The 14,029-nt window shown below is 42.2% G+C and overlaps 1 protein-coding gene across 4 annotated transcripts in view; it reads right to left on the bottom strand.

Moving 5' to 3' along the window:
- Lpgat1 (lysophosphatidylglycerol acyltransferase 1) overlaps positions 1-14,029 on the bottom strand; it is a 64,260-nt gene that overhangs the window by 30,504 nt on the left and 19,727 nt on the right. For all 4 annotated transcript variants that reach the window (XM_057769696.1, XM_057769692.1, XM_057769695.1 and 1 more), the window contains one exon: positions 2,245-2,363. In XM_057769696.1, the coding sequence (XP_057625679.1) occupies positions 2,245-2,363 (119 nt within the window). The remainder of the gene's footprint in view (positions 1-2,244; positions 2,364-14,029) is intronic.

Below are 14,029 nucleotides of genomic sequence, written 5' to 3'. Positions count from 1 at the left end.
GACAATAATGGATGAACCTTGCTGAACTGTGAGCAGCCCCAGTTAAATGTCTTCCTTTATAAGAGCTGTCGTGGTCATGGCGTCTTCACAGCAGTAGAAACCCTGACAAAAGCACCAGGTTTGGCAGCAAATGTCTTTATCCACTGAACTATCTCATCAGTTCCAAAGAGGTATTTTTAAACTGATCTACAATTCTATCTTTTTTTTTTTTTTTTTTTTTTTTTTTTGTTTTTTCGAGACAAGGTTTCTCTGTGGTTTTGGAGCCTGTCCTGGAACTAGCTCTTGTAGACCAGGCTGGTCTCGAACTCACAGAGATCCGCCTGCCTCTGCCTCCCGAGTGCTGGGATTAAAGGCGTGCGCCACCACCGCCCGGCTACAATTCTATCTTTGAGAGACTATGGGATAAGTAATCAATCAAATAAATATTTCTCTTAATCTCTGAGCCATCTCTCCAGCCCTCAAATAAATATTTCTACTTGTCAATATAAACTAATATTGACTCATGCTTATAAAGCAAGAGGAAATAAAAACTGTAAGAGTTGAAAATGATCTCCTATGAAACTAATTTTAAAATGTGTCTAGATTTCAAGTTATCTGACAATATCAGAGAATTATAAAATTACTAGGGGAGGCTGGAGAGATGGCTCAGTGGTTAGCAGTACTGCTGTCTGGCAGGGGACCCTCTTGGATTCTCAGTGCCCTCCTCAGGAACTAGCTTCTGGGGATCAGAAACCCTCTTCTGGCATCCACCAGCACCCATACACATGTGACATACATCCACACAAACACATAAATGTACAAATAAAATAAATGTAAAAAGTTACTCAGGACAGGCAATTAAACTTAAATTAAATCAAATCTTACAAAAGCAAACAAAACAAGCTTCCTTTGGTTCACATGACTACCTAACATTAAGTTAATATTCAGTTATCGTCTTCAACTAATGGGAACTGGAACACGGGCACATTTTATACTGATCATTTGAGTCATTCTTTGAGAATTAAGGCCACTTATGCACATTGCATGCTTTCAAAATAATTGCTATATGTAATTACCATTATCAGTGAGACTAAAAAATGTTGGCTAATTAGATATTTGCCTTTCCACCGCCCCAAACACACAGTTTTACGTTATGAATTTAAAAAACAATGTATTTATTATAAGAACAAAGGCATCCACACAGCAGCAGGTTCTCTTTAACAATCTGAGACTCTTGATTATAAGGATTAAATTTATTTCACATTCCAGCAAGATTACACCCCTGCTTTTCAGATAAGAAAAAAAGATTATGCAATAACTAAACATATTTTTTTTTTAATTTCACCTCATTTTCTGACTTTATCTGGTGATTCAAAACTCCTTAAACCTTATGCTGATTCTCACCTTACCTCAGGCATTGCCAAAACCATTTCACTAGAGGCGGCCTAACTAAATTCTACCTAACGCTGAAAGCCAAGAATTTGTGCTCGCTCCTCTTCAGAGTGGCCTGTGATCTCCAGGTACATGGCGAGCTCACTCTCAAATACACGCTTTCCAATTGCAGTTACATACTGTTATAACCTCATCTCCCACCTGGTAATGGGTTGCTGGCTCCTGGAAAGAAGATTGAGTCTTTACTTCTTGTTTGTTTTTGAGACAGGGTCTGTCTACACAGACCTGGCTGCCCTGGAATTCACTCCGTAGACCAATCTGGCCTCAAGCTCACAGAGATCCGCCTGCCTTTGCCTCCAAGAGCTGAACTAAAGGCATGGCCACCACTGTCAATGAGCATTTACTTCTTACAGTCATTCATCAGGACCATTAAGCAAGCAGTGAACATCTATTATTTGGTTTACTTAGTTTAGGGTCAAATACGAACACCTATAGTCTATATATTATATATCTATCTATATTGTATATATATATATATGGTTTTCTAGAAACATAATTTCTTTAACTTCTCAGGTAATAATTCTTTGAATGACAGAGGCCAAACAGATTTTAAATGTACTCAATTTGTTGATTATTTTTAATCATCAGTATAAGTAATGTGAAATCAACAGTTCAAACACTGGTTTATCAATCAACACTAGACACTATCCTAATTATTTATCTTTTAAAGTCTTTACATTTCCTTCCTGGAGTGACTGAAAACTATATTTTTCATATTAAATCTACATCTGTTTTAAACAACGAGATACTTGAATCAATGCTTCTAAAGTCCATCCCTGAAGGCTATCTGTCTGAGGCACCAAAACTGCTTACCGGTCCTTTGTCTTGTAGGCACATCATCAATGTACACACATCTCCAGTTGCCTGGTGGTTCACCAACATCACCGCTTCATCATTAGAAATTGCTTTAATATCTTCCCCCCATTCCATCACTGTAAGAATAAACATTTCAAATTGTCATTTTAAAGATTGTCATATAACTAGAGACCTTTTATTTTTAAAAAAATGGTACACATTAATGACGTCTTTTAAAAGTTTGGAACTAGGTTTATTTTCTATGAAAGTCACAATGTTGACAACATTTTAGAGTCCCAAAATATGAGTTCCATTAAAATGTAAAGTGGTAGTATTTTTTATTTATCCTACATTATCCAAATAGCTAAAATTATAGGTATATAAGGTGTTTATAACAATTTAGGAAAACAGACAAGAGGTGATGATAAACCCACGCTGGTGGCGCACATCTTTAATCTCAGCACTTGAGAGGCAGAGACAGGAAGATCTCTGTGAGTTTGAGACCACCCTGCTTCTGTCCAGAACAGCCAAAGCTTCACAGAGAAATCCTATCTCAAAAAACCAGAAAGGGGGAAAAAAACGAAAAGAAAAAAAAAAAAGAAAAGAAAGGAAATAGAAAAAAAGAAAATTATTGTAAGATAAATATTCATGGAAGAAATTCGGAGTATTTCTACTTAGAACCCCCCCCCCAAACTACATCATCACTGTGATGCTACAAAAATGATATGCTGTATCCATTTTAGCTATTTTGTAAGGTCTCTCACTCAGAACCTGCCTCTCTAGGGCAGGTGACAGAAACTAAAACATGCCATTCTTATGGTTGGTCATGGAAACACTAATCTTCCCCACCTTTCTCTGGCCTTCCTTGTCTGGTAGACAATAAGGCACTTCAGAAGTTTTGGCACACATCTAGAGGAAGGAATGTGCACAGACAAACCTCTCTAGGTTTTACTAACCATCTTGTTAACATCTGGTAGGCAACGAAGTCTCTTTAGAGATGCAAAAGGATTCAGCATTGAGAGCTGGGTACGGGGAAGTTCTGAGAGGGCTTTATGCTCTTTCCTCCAGACCTTGCCCTGCAAATCTTTTCATCTGTATCCTTTGTAAGACCCTCTATAATAAACTAGTAAATGTGTTTTCCTGAGTTCTGTGAGCCACGTAAGCAAATTAACTGACCCCGAGAAGACAGTTGTGGGTCCCTGATTTAGAGCAACCAGGCAGAAACACAGGCTACAAACAACTGTGACTGGGACCTGTGGGGACAGGCTATCTTGGGGATTAGCTGATCTGATTCTATCTCCAAGTAAAGAAAGAGCATTGGAACTTGAATTAGGGGACTCCCAGCTGGCTTCCAATGCAGAACTGCTATCTTGCTTAGAGTATCAAAGGAAAAATCCCACCCATCAGGCATTAAAAGTGATTAATGTTAAAAAGAGTATAGTAGGGAAAATAAAGCCAGAGATGCTTTTACAGCTCTGGAAATGGCCCCAGGCTTTCTGTATGTTAGGGAGGCATTATCACTGAGTTACATACCCAGCTCCTTGAGAAATACAACTGCGTGTTACATATCACACTGAATTTCAGACTTAGTAACACCAGTTATCATTACATGACTCCTAGATTGTACCAGAAACTATCTCAATATTTCAAAAACTGCAATTTTCATTTTTTAAGGAAGAAAACAAATCAGTTTAAAACATCTGGGTGGAAAAGCATTGCATCAAAAACTCCTTGTACATTCTCAGGAGAGTAGGTCACAGAAGAAAGGCAGCTGAGTGCCAGTTTTCAAGCATTAGGACTGTACAGAGAAGTGTCTCGGCTCCTCACCACTGGCTCAGGACCTCAGCCCTGCAGTGGGGCAGTCTCTGGGCACAAGGATGAGGAGGCCTGAGGCATTCCCTCCCTTTTTCTCACCGTTACCCAGCATTCTAGAGCTTCTTATGCAGAGGACTTCACATGAGCTCACTTGAGAAAGGGTGCTACTGAGTTTTTCCTCCTATTGAAACCAGTCGAGCAAGGCATCTTTCCTTTTATATTAGCAATCTCAAATCTTAAATGCACACTGAAGAGATTTCCAACAGGGTGAAAATACACCAAATTACGACACTCACTGAATTAAGATGTTACAGTTATTCCACCAGATGCTATCACACATATAAAAACAGCTTAGTGTCTATGATTAAATGTTTTTCTTTAAAATTTTTTAATTAATGGACTACAAAAGCTACATTCGATGATGCCATTGTTCCTTAGGAGAGGCGGAACCCCAGAGTCCAGCCTTGCAAACTGCAGTAGCACTAGTCCCCAGCTCGGCCCGGGTGACACGCTCATTTTACTGATACATATTCAATCGCTGACACACTGCTGGGGGGAAACAGGCTTGGGTACATGTTATTTGCATGGATATGTACACTTATGTGCACGGTCACATTTATTGGGTGTCTTCCTTGATCATTTCCTACTTTAATTATTGAGGTAGGGTTTCTCCTGAATCTGGAGCTCTTGAATTCCAGCTAGTCTAAGAAGTTATCTTGTTCCACGGACTCTTTCTTTGATTGCTGAGTTCTGGGATTACAGGTAGCAATCACATCTGTCTGGCTTTTTACATGGATTCCTCTCTTCACCCAGCCATATCACTCCTGTCTCTACCTCCCTTGTTCTGGGAATTAAAGACGTGTGAAGCCAAGTGTTGGAAATTACCTTTGTTTGAGCTCAGTTTCTCTTTTAGACAGATTCAATCTCAGGTAGTCAAAGGTGACCTTGAACTCACAGAGATCCACCTGCCCCTATCTCCTGAGAGCTAGAATTAAAGGTATGTGCCACCACTGCCTGGCTTCTATGGCTAACTCGTGGCTTAGCTCTGCACTCTGATCTTCAGGCACTCTTTATGTGTTAGATTACAAACAAAATATCACTATAATTTCAATGAAATTAAAATACAAAGTAGAAAATCTACTTTCAAAACAGCATTTAAGGCAGTGGTTCTCAACCTGTGGGCTGCAACCCCTTTGGAGGATGAAGGATCTTTTCACAAGGGTGACATCAGATATCCTGCATATCAGATATTTACATTAGAGCCGGGCGATGGTGGCGCACGCCTTTAATCCCAGCACTCGGGAGGCAGAGGCAGGCGGATCTCTGTGAGTTCGAGACCAACCTGGTCTATAAGAGCTAGTTCCAGGACAGGCTCCAAAGTCACAGAGAAACCCTGTCTCGAAAAACAAAACAAAAAAACAGATATTTACATTACGAACTGTAACAGTAGCAAAATTGCAGTTATGAAGTAACAACAAAAATACTTTTATGGTTGGGGGTCACCACAACATGAAGAATTGTATTAAAAGGTTACAGCATTAAGAAGAATGAGAAGCACTGATTTAAGGGGTTGGAGAGATGGTTACAAATGCTTGCTGCTCTTGTAGAGGACCCAAGTTTGGTTCCCCAAGTCCATGTTTGGGGTGGAGGGAGGGGACGACTCACAAAAACATGTAATTCTAACTTCAGTGGGATTTAATACCTCCGTCTGCCACAGGCACCTGCACAGACACACAGACACATAATTAAAATTAAAATAAATCTTAATCCTGTCCTGACTTCCCTTCATGATAGACTACAACTGTAAAGTGAAATAAACTCCTCCCCAGGTTGCTTTTAGTCATGGTCTTTATCACAGCAGTAGAAAGCAGACTAAAAGACTATGTCATCTGGAAACAAAAGACCCAGGATCTACAGAATAATCCTCAATCACAAAAGAACTGCTGGAATTATCACCACTCAAGATACAAATGATACTCCAACACCACAGTACTGAAATAAAAATAGGCATACTGATCAATGGGCTAGGACTGAGAACAAACACCTACTCCTGCAGACACCCAGTTTCTGACAAAGAGGCCAACCATACACACTGCTAAGAAAACAGCACCTTGGAAAACCAGGATTGCTTAAAGTGGAGAGCCAGCCACACGTGGGAGGGTGAGGCCAGACCCTATCTCTTACCCTGCACAAAACAACGTTTGGCAGGATTGTTTAGGTAAGATCATCTGAACCATTCAATTGTTTTTTTTTTTTTAAAAAAATAAAGTTCTTTTGCATAAAAATAGATTTATTTAATAGAAACAAACTGTTGTTTCATTTTAGATTTTGCTGTAATTTTAAAAGGGTTGGCCTATTTAACCTAACCTGTCAGATTTGTCAAATCTTTTGTATTTTGTTTCTGTTTTTAACTGGTAAGTCCTTGGTGTCAGTTGTGAGTTTCCCTTTGTTCCTGACACTGGTGACTTATATTTCTTCTTCATTAGCTTTATTTGAAGTTAGTTTTTTGAATTGTGTTTACCTTTGCTAAAAGTCACTCTTTTTATGGATTTTTCTGCTTTTCGTGTCACTGATGCGGTTCACTTCTGCACTGCTACTCCACACATTCTTCTACAGTCTATCACTCTCTAATTTCTTTACATCTAAAACCTTTCAACTGGACCAAAAACAGTTTGTTTTTTAAATTTTGTCTTGTAGGTTTTCCTATACGTGTTTTAGTCAGTTTAACACAGTCCCACTTGTAACAAGAAATGAATTCTCACTAGTGTACAGCCTATAGCCTTCTCTAACCACACTGGGACAAAGACCAGCCCCATAACCTCTCCAAGTAAACATCTATGTAGGGGAGACTCAGCCAATCACCTTACTTGTAGGGCGGGGTCCCCGAGGATATTTTTTACTTATAAAGATTGCGGGCGTGCTCCCCGCCGCCCCTTCTGCTTTCCTGTTCTCCGCTGGAACCACGCGTTCTGTGAGTTTTTCCCTAATTAAAGCTGTATATATTATTACAATTTCTGTCTGCCTTCATTTTACACCGATACACTTGGCGCCCCACGTTGGGCGCCACTCTGTAGTGAGGAGCGGCAGCGGGCTGCGTCCTGCTACCCAGCTAGCTTTACACCCGAAATAATTACACGGAAACTGTATTCTTTTAAATACTGCTTAGCCCATTAGTTCTAGCCTCTTAATGGCTAGCTCTTACATATTGCTCTAACCCATTTCTAATATTCTATGTAGCACCACGAGCTGGCTTACCAGGAAAGATCTTAACCTGTGTCTGTCTGGAGTGGCAGAATCATGGGGACTGACTGACTTGGCTTCTTTCTCCCATTATTCTGTTCTGTCTACTCCGCCTACTTAATTTTCTGTCCTATCAGAGCCAAGCAGTTTTCTTTATTAATTAACCAATGAAAGCAACAGACAAGACCCACCTCCATCACATCTACCCCATATCCCGGGTTTGCCTTTAATTTTCTACGTACTCAAAGATGACCTTGAAATTTTTATCCTCCTGCTCCCACCTCTCCAGTGCTAGGATTACAAGCGTGTGCCATACACACACACATACACACACACACACACACACACAGTGTGTGTTTACTGAGCCTAGGCTTCCTGAATGGTAATTACTGTACCAAATTGCCATAAAATAGGTACACCATAAGTTCCAGGCAGTAAAAGGGAGACTAGACCTGATGTGTGCTTTTGAAATCTCAAAGCCCACCTTAAGTGACACATCTCCTCCAACAGGGCCACACTTTCTAATCCTTCCCAAACAGTTCCACAAACTGGGGACCGAGCATGCAAATACACGAGCCTATGGGGCCATTCCCCTTCAAACCACCAAGGCTCCACCAAGGAGGGCACCTACTATTCAGTGCCAGTCTTGTGCTGACATCTGGCTCTTGGAAATGCAGACCCAGACTACCATAGCCTCATTTTCCCCATCTTTCTAGTATATAATAAATAATTTAATTGTATGATAAATCTGCTACTCTAAGATTTAAAACACCATACAGGTCCCTAAGAAACAATCTGAAAAGCACAAGCAGACAGAAAAACAAAAAACTCAAATCAAAGCAAGCAATACAAAACAAAATACCTCCAGGCACAAAATGCATAATAAAGAATGTCACAAAGCTAGCAGTACAAGCCAAGTAATTCCAGTCAGCACCAGGAAGGCTGCAGCAGAAGGGACTCTCCAAGTTCCAATGTAACCTGGGTTACATAGTGAGCACCTGTATAAGAGAAAATCGTTGTTGTGGTATAAACCTGCAGTCAAGCCCATGGATCAGGATCATCCTCTGCTACAAACTGAGTAAATGGGTAGCCTGGGGTACAGATAACCTCTCAAGAATTATAATTCCTATCTCCATTTGACAGAAGGATCTGCTTAAACAAGAGGCAGAAATCAGTGAGTTGGGCCCCGTGGGGTGTGACCCTGTGGGGTTTACAGAGTCCCAGGCTAGCCTCTGAAACTCTCAGCCATGTCCTTTCTATCTAATGCCTTGGTGTTGAATTGGGGGAAGGCAAGGGGACGAGAGGCTGAAGTGGCACTGTGGGAGAACCGACTGGGTGGCCAGAGTCAGCGAGTGTGCTCACTGCTGGGAGAGGCCAGATTTGTGCCTGCAGCAGTGGTCACAGGGGCTCTCAACTAGATCCTCCTTCAGGTCGACTCTGGCAGCCAGGACTTTTCTAGTTTTGAGGTCCGGGTATGGCTCCATTTTAAGTATTTTTCTAGTTCCCAGTGATGTCCACAATGGTATTCCTGGTCGTGAGGACCCAGGGCACAGGACTGGAAATGCCCGTGTGCTATCTCGACTGCAGTGCAGTGCAGGGGCTCTGCCTCCAATTCTTTACGAGTACACTAGTGATGTACTCTACGATGGGGCTAGAGAGCAGGCTCTTGCAAAGGACCTAAGTCTAATTCCCAGGTCCCATGCCAGGGAGTCACAGCCATCTTTGTCTCCAGTTTTGGGGATCTGGAATCCTCTCCTGGCTTCCACGGGCACCTGTACATACGTGTGCATATCCAGGTAAGCAGGCATGAACATGCACAAAGCTTTAAAAAAGAGTACAGTTCTGTTTTGTTTTGTAGAATGAGGTTTCAGTCAATCATGTGTCATATATATGACAGAAGCTGTAGATAGCTTAGGTCAGTGGTTCTCAACCTGTGGGTCGCAACCACTTTGGGCAACTTCTGTCTCCAAAAATATTTACATTACGACTCACGGCAGTAGCAAAATTACATTTATGAAGTAGCAACAAAAATAATTTTATGGTTGGGGGTCACCACAGCATGGAGGAACTGCTTTAAAGTGTCATAGCATTAGGAAGGTTGAGAACCACTAGCTTAGGTGACACAGGTGTGAGTAAGTATACTCTATGTACATAGAAGGACAAAAAAAAAAAAAACACACAAACAACTCAAGGGCTGGAGACATGACTCAGTTAAGAACACTGACTGCTCTTTCAGAGGACCGGGGATCAATTCCCAGCACACATATGGCAGCTCACAGCTGTCTCTAACTACAATTCCTGGGGATCCAACACCCTGTTACACACAGGCAAAATATCAAAGCACATAAAAATATTTTTAAAGCTCAATAAATAACACATGAATGTCAAAAAATTTTTAAGAATCTCAACTTTTCCATCAATAAGCGACCCATAATTATCATTAGAAATTTAAGTCTTTTTATAAAAATTAAAGAAAAGAGATTAATGACAAAGGAAGGCTCCTGAGCAGACAGGAAGGAATGGAGTCCAGACACAGAAACTGGCTCTGACGGAAGAGATGTTCTGCCCTATAGCAGCACAAAGTGAAGAAGAGCAAAGTTACCCAAGGAGAGGGCTTAGGAGCAGGCGAGAACACTCTCAATGTAAGCCAACAGCTAGAAGACACACTAGGAGAGAAGAGATGAAGGTGGTGGGAGAAGGGATGTCTGAATCAGACAAATTAGAGCAAGTGTGAGCAGTCACACCAGCTAAACACCCAAGAGGGCCTAAGAAATAAGATTCAGAGCTGAGGTTAATGCAGTTTCTGGTTTGAGGCTTTGGCCACATTCCTAAAATTTGAAATATAGGAAAGGAAAAGAACATAGTAAGAACATGACCAAATATAGAACAAAGCATGGTGCAGGCCTTTAAACCCAGCACGGGGAGGAGGGGGGCTGAGGAGACGGAGCTCCATGAATTCAAGACCACCCTAAGCAGCTCATTAAGCTCCAGGCCAGGACTACATGGAAAACTGTGTTCTAATACATATTAGCAAACTTTTCCATCCATAGTCTCTCAATGTCTAAAGCAGCCTGAAAAGACATGCAAGTCACATGTTAATTTTATTTACACCTAAGGGTCAGAAAAAATACTCCTACAGTTAATAGCATAAATAAGCATCACAAATTTGACCAAAACTCAGATCTACTGACCCCCTCAAACCAAGGCAAAGATTGCTCGTGTAATTAGACTACTAGCCGCTTTACTAAAGCTGAAGTGTGCTGTGTACTTATGGGATAATGGCTTCATCCAAGACCAGCTCCAACCCTTTCAACTCTACCACCACTGAGTATTCATTTCACTTCCCCACTGCTCAGTATACAACCAAGTTGATGTGGCCTGTTCTCAGCACTGTTCTCAACAGTGAGTAAGAAGCCAGGGTAAACACTCGCTAATGGCTGGGCACACTAAGCACTCATCACAGTGAGTTTCTTCTCTTGCTGGAACCAGTCATTTGCCCTTAAGTTACCCTCCTAACTGAACGATGAAAGAAATGTCTTAACACAGACTAACAGTTTCTAACAGTGCCAGAGAAACCAATGCAAAGATCAAACTATGAACTGAAGACTCCATGGTCAAGAAAAAAATATGTCATTTCAAGACTAATTCTAAGAGGATGAAGAATATATGTGCATGACAGAGCCAAGTGAGAATGAGGAGCTCACATAACTCTAGCACACCACAGGCACACCACTGAACAAATCCAGAGTTCATGGGACATGCACAAGGACCTCAAAGACGTGTGGCTCTGGAAACTGTAAACAGTGAGTATAATGAACAGGTTCTGCAGGAAGTTACCCTTCTTGCTCCTCTCTAGGTTAATCCCTGGAGTCTGCGGATGCTACCTTCTATGCCTTAACATGTGACTAAGTCAAGGGTCTTAGAGACGGGTTTATCCTGAACCAGTCCACAGAGCACAGCCCAAAGAGGCTAGAAAACAAAGAGGGACCAAAGAGGAACACACAGATTTCCCTGAGAAGGGGAATAGAAGAGATCTTCTAGGTAAACTGAGGGCGGGAAAGTTGAGGGAGTGGGTGGAGCAGGTTGGGTGTGGGAGGCGGATTGGGGGCGGGACAGAGGGTGAGAGTTAACAAAACAGACTCAAAAAAGAGTCATTTTGGGGTTAGGGAGAAGCCCTGTGCCAGGGAAACTCCCAGGAATCTGTAAGAACGACCCCAGCTAAGACTCCTAGTCGTAGTGGAGAGGGTGCCTGAACTGGCCTTCTACTGTAATCAGGCTGGTGACTGCCATAACTGTCATCAGAGAGCCTTTATCTAGTAACTGATGGAAGAAGATACAGAAATCCAGTCAAGCACTGGGCCAAGCTCCAGGAGTCCTCCTGAAGAGAGGAGGAATTATATGGGGGTGGGGATGTCAAGGTTATGATTGAGGAACCCACAGAGACAGCAGGCCTGAGCTCATGGGAGCACATGGACTCTGGACCAACAGTTAGGGAGCATGCGTGGGACTGATCTAGGCCCTCTGCATGTGTGTGACAGTTGTGTAGCTTGGTCTGTGAGGCTCCTAGCAGGGCGACAGGGACCTGTCCCTGGTGCTTAGCTTGCTTCTGGGAACCTGTTGACCATGCTGGATTATTCTGCCCAGGCTTTCTGCAGGGAGAGGAGTTCTGTACTACCTCAACTTGATGTGCTCAGCTCAAGCCCATGGGAGACCGGCCCCTTTCTGAATGGAGACAGAGAAGGCGTGGATGGGGAGGGGAGAGGAAGAGAAGAGGAGGGAGGGGAAACTGTGGTCAATATGTAAACTAAATTTTAAAATGTTAATTAATTTTTTTTAAAAAATGGGTTTATCCTGATTATCCAGGTAGACCTTAAATCCAGTTATACTTGTTCTTTTAAAAAATAAGGAAGCAGGGTGTGTTGGCATACACCTTTAAATCCCAGCACTTAGGAGCCAGAAGCAGGTAGATCTCTAATGAGTTCCAGGCCAGCCAGGTCTATGTAGAGACTGTGCCTCAAAAAACAAAACAAAAAAACAAAACAAAATCCTTTAAAAAAGGAGAAAGGAAGGAAAGAAGGAAGGAAGGAAGGAAGGAAGGAAGGAAGGAAGGAAGGAAGGAAGGAAAGAAAGAAGGTAGGTAGGTGAGGAGGAAGGGCCTTAGTAAATAAAGTGCTTGTCTCTTGGGCATGAACCTGAATTTGATCCCTGAAAGCCACACAAAAATACCAGGTAGTCTGATGCATGCCTGTAAACCCCATGCTGGGGAGGCCGAAAAAAGGATTCCTGGGCCTTGCTGGCCAGCCTGTCTATCCTAAATGATGAGTTCTTGGCCAATAAGAGACCCTGAAGCAGGATGGGGAGCAGTGTCTAAGGAACCACACACATAAACACACACATGTCCCACAACACATGGAACTTACACACATATGCATTTAAATAAAAAAGAAAGAAATACAAGAGGAGATGACAAGGTAAGAGGAAGAGTGTGGGCACAGAGCTAGAGCCCAGGAACACAGCTGGAAGAGACAAGATCTGGGGCAGCAGGGAGGAGCATCTGCAGTGTTTGGCCATGCTGAACCTTTATCTGAACTTCTGGCCTCCACAACAATGAGAGATAAACGTCTGCTGTTTCATGATTCTGCTACAATGTATCAGAGCAATCTCAGGAAGCTGACAGGTCAGTGGAACAAGGCATGAGCTGTTCTGCTGCCATGCCTTTCCTCTGCATCACGAACTCTGACCCTCTGAACCACACGCCCATAGCTGATCTCTCTCTTATGGTGCCTTGGTCACAGCAGTCAAAGAGGAACTAAGACTAACAAAGCTGAGCTGGAAGCCTGAGGACACTGCACAGGTACTTACCTCAAATATTTCTGCAGAAACTCAAAATATAAACATAACTAGACCCAACCAGACTCTGTAATGTACTTCCACTAATGAGAAGAATGCAATTCCTTCTTGGGCAAGGACACCGTATTTAATTAATTATACTTTAAAGTGTTTTTCAATTATTAGATTGATTACAGATGTTCAGCTGTAATATTTCTTTGCCAGAGGGGACTTACAAAACAGTGAGCTGAATTTAGAGTGAGGGCCACAGTCTTCCAACCTTGGCTCTCTGGTAGAAGAAAGAGCCACAGATCTCTGCCCTGAAACAACTGACAAGTTTTTTTTTTTTGTAATATTTATTTACTTATTATGTATACAATATTCTGTCTGTATGCCTGCAGGTCAGAAGAGGGCACCAGACGTCATTACAGATGGTTGTGAGCCACCATGTGGTTGCTGGGAATTGAACTCAGGACCTTTGGAAGAGCAGGCAAGGCTCTTAACCACTGAGCCAATCTCTCCAGCCCCCACAACTGACAAGTTTTAAAGAGACAGGAACACTATAAGTGGCAGGTGAGCAGTAAGTTAGAGCACGGAGATAGTACAGAGGAGTTACTCCCACCCTTAACAAGCAAGAACATTCTTTCTAATGCCAAAAATAATGCAGGTCTGGTGAGATGGCAGTTGGTAAACACCTTCCTGCAGAAGCATTAGGACCTGAGATAGCTTTCCAGCACCCATTAAAAACAAGGCCTATAAATATAACTTCTGTTTTAGGGGAGCAGAGGCAGGCAAATCTGTGGGCTCACTGGCTGGACAGTCTAGCTGAACTGATAAAACTCCAAATTCAGTAGGAGACCCTGTGTCAAAAATAAGGTGAAGAGGAATCAAGGAAAATACCCAGTGCTGGCCTCTGGCC

The sequence above is a fragment of the Chionomys nivalis genome, chromosome 5 (genome assembly GCF_950005125.1).
Source record: "Chionomys nivalis chromosome 5, mChiNiv1.1, whole genome shotgun sequence".
Lineage (NCBI taxonomy): Eukaryota > Metazoa > Chordata > Mammalia > Rodentia > Cricetidae > Chionomys > Chionomys nivalis.
This window is presented reverse-complemented; position numbering and strand designations above follow the sequence as displayed.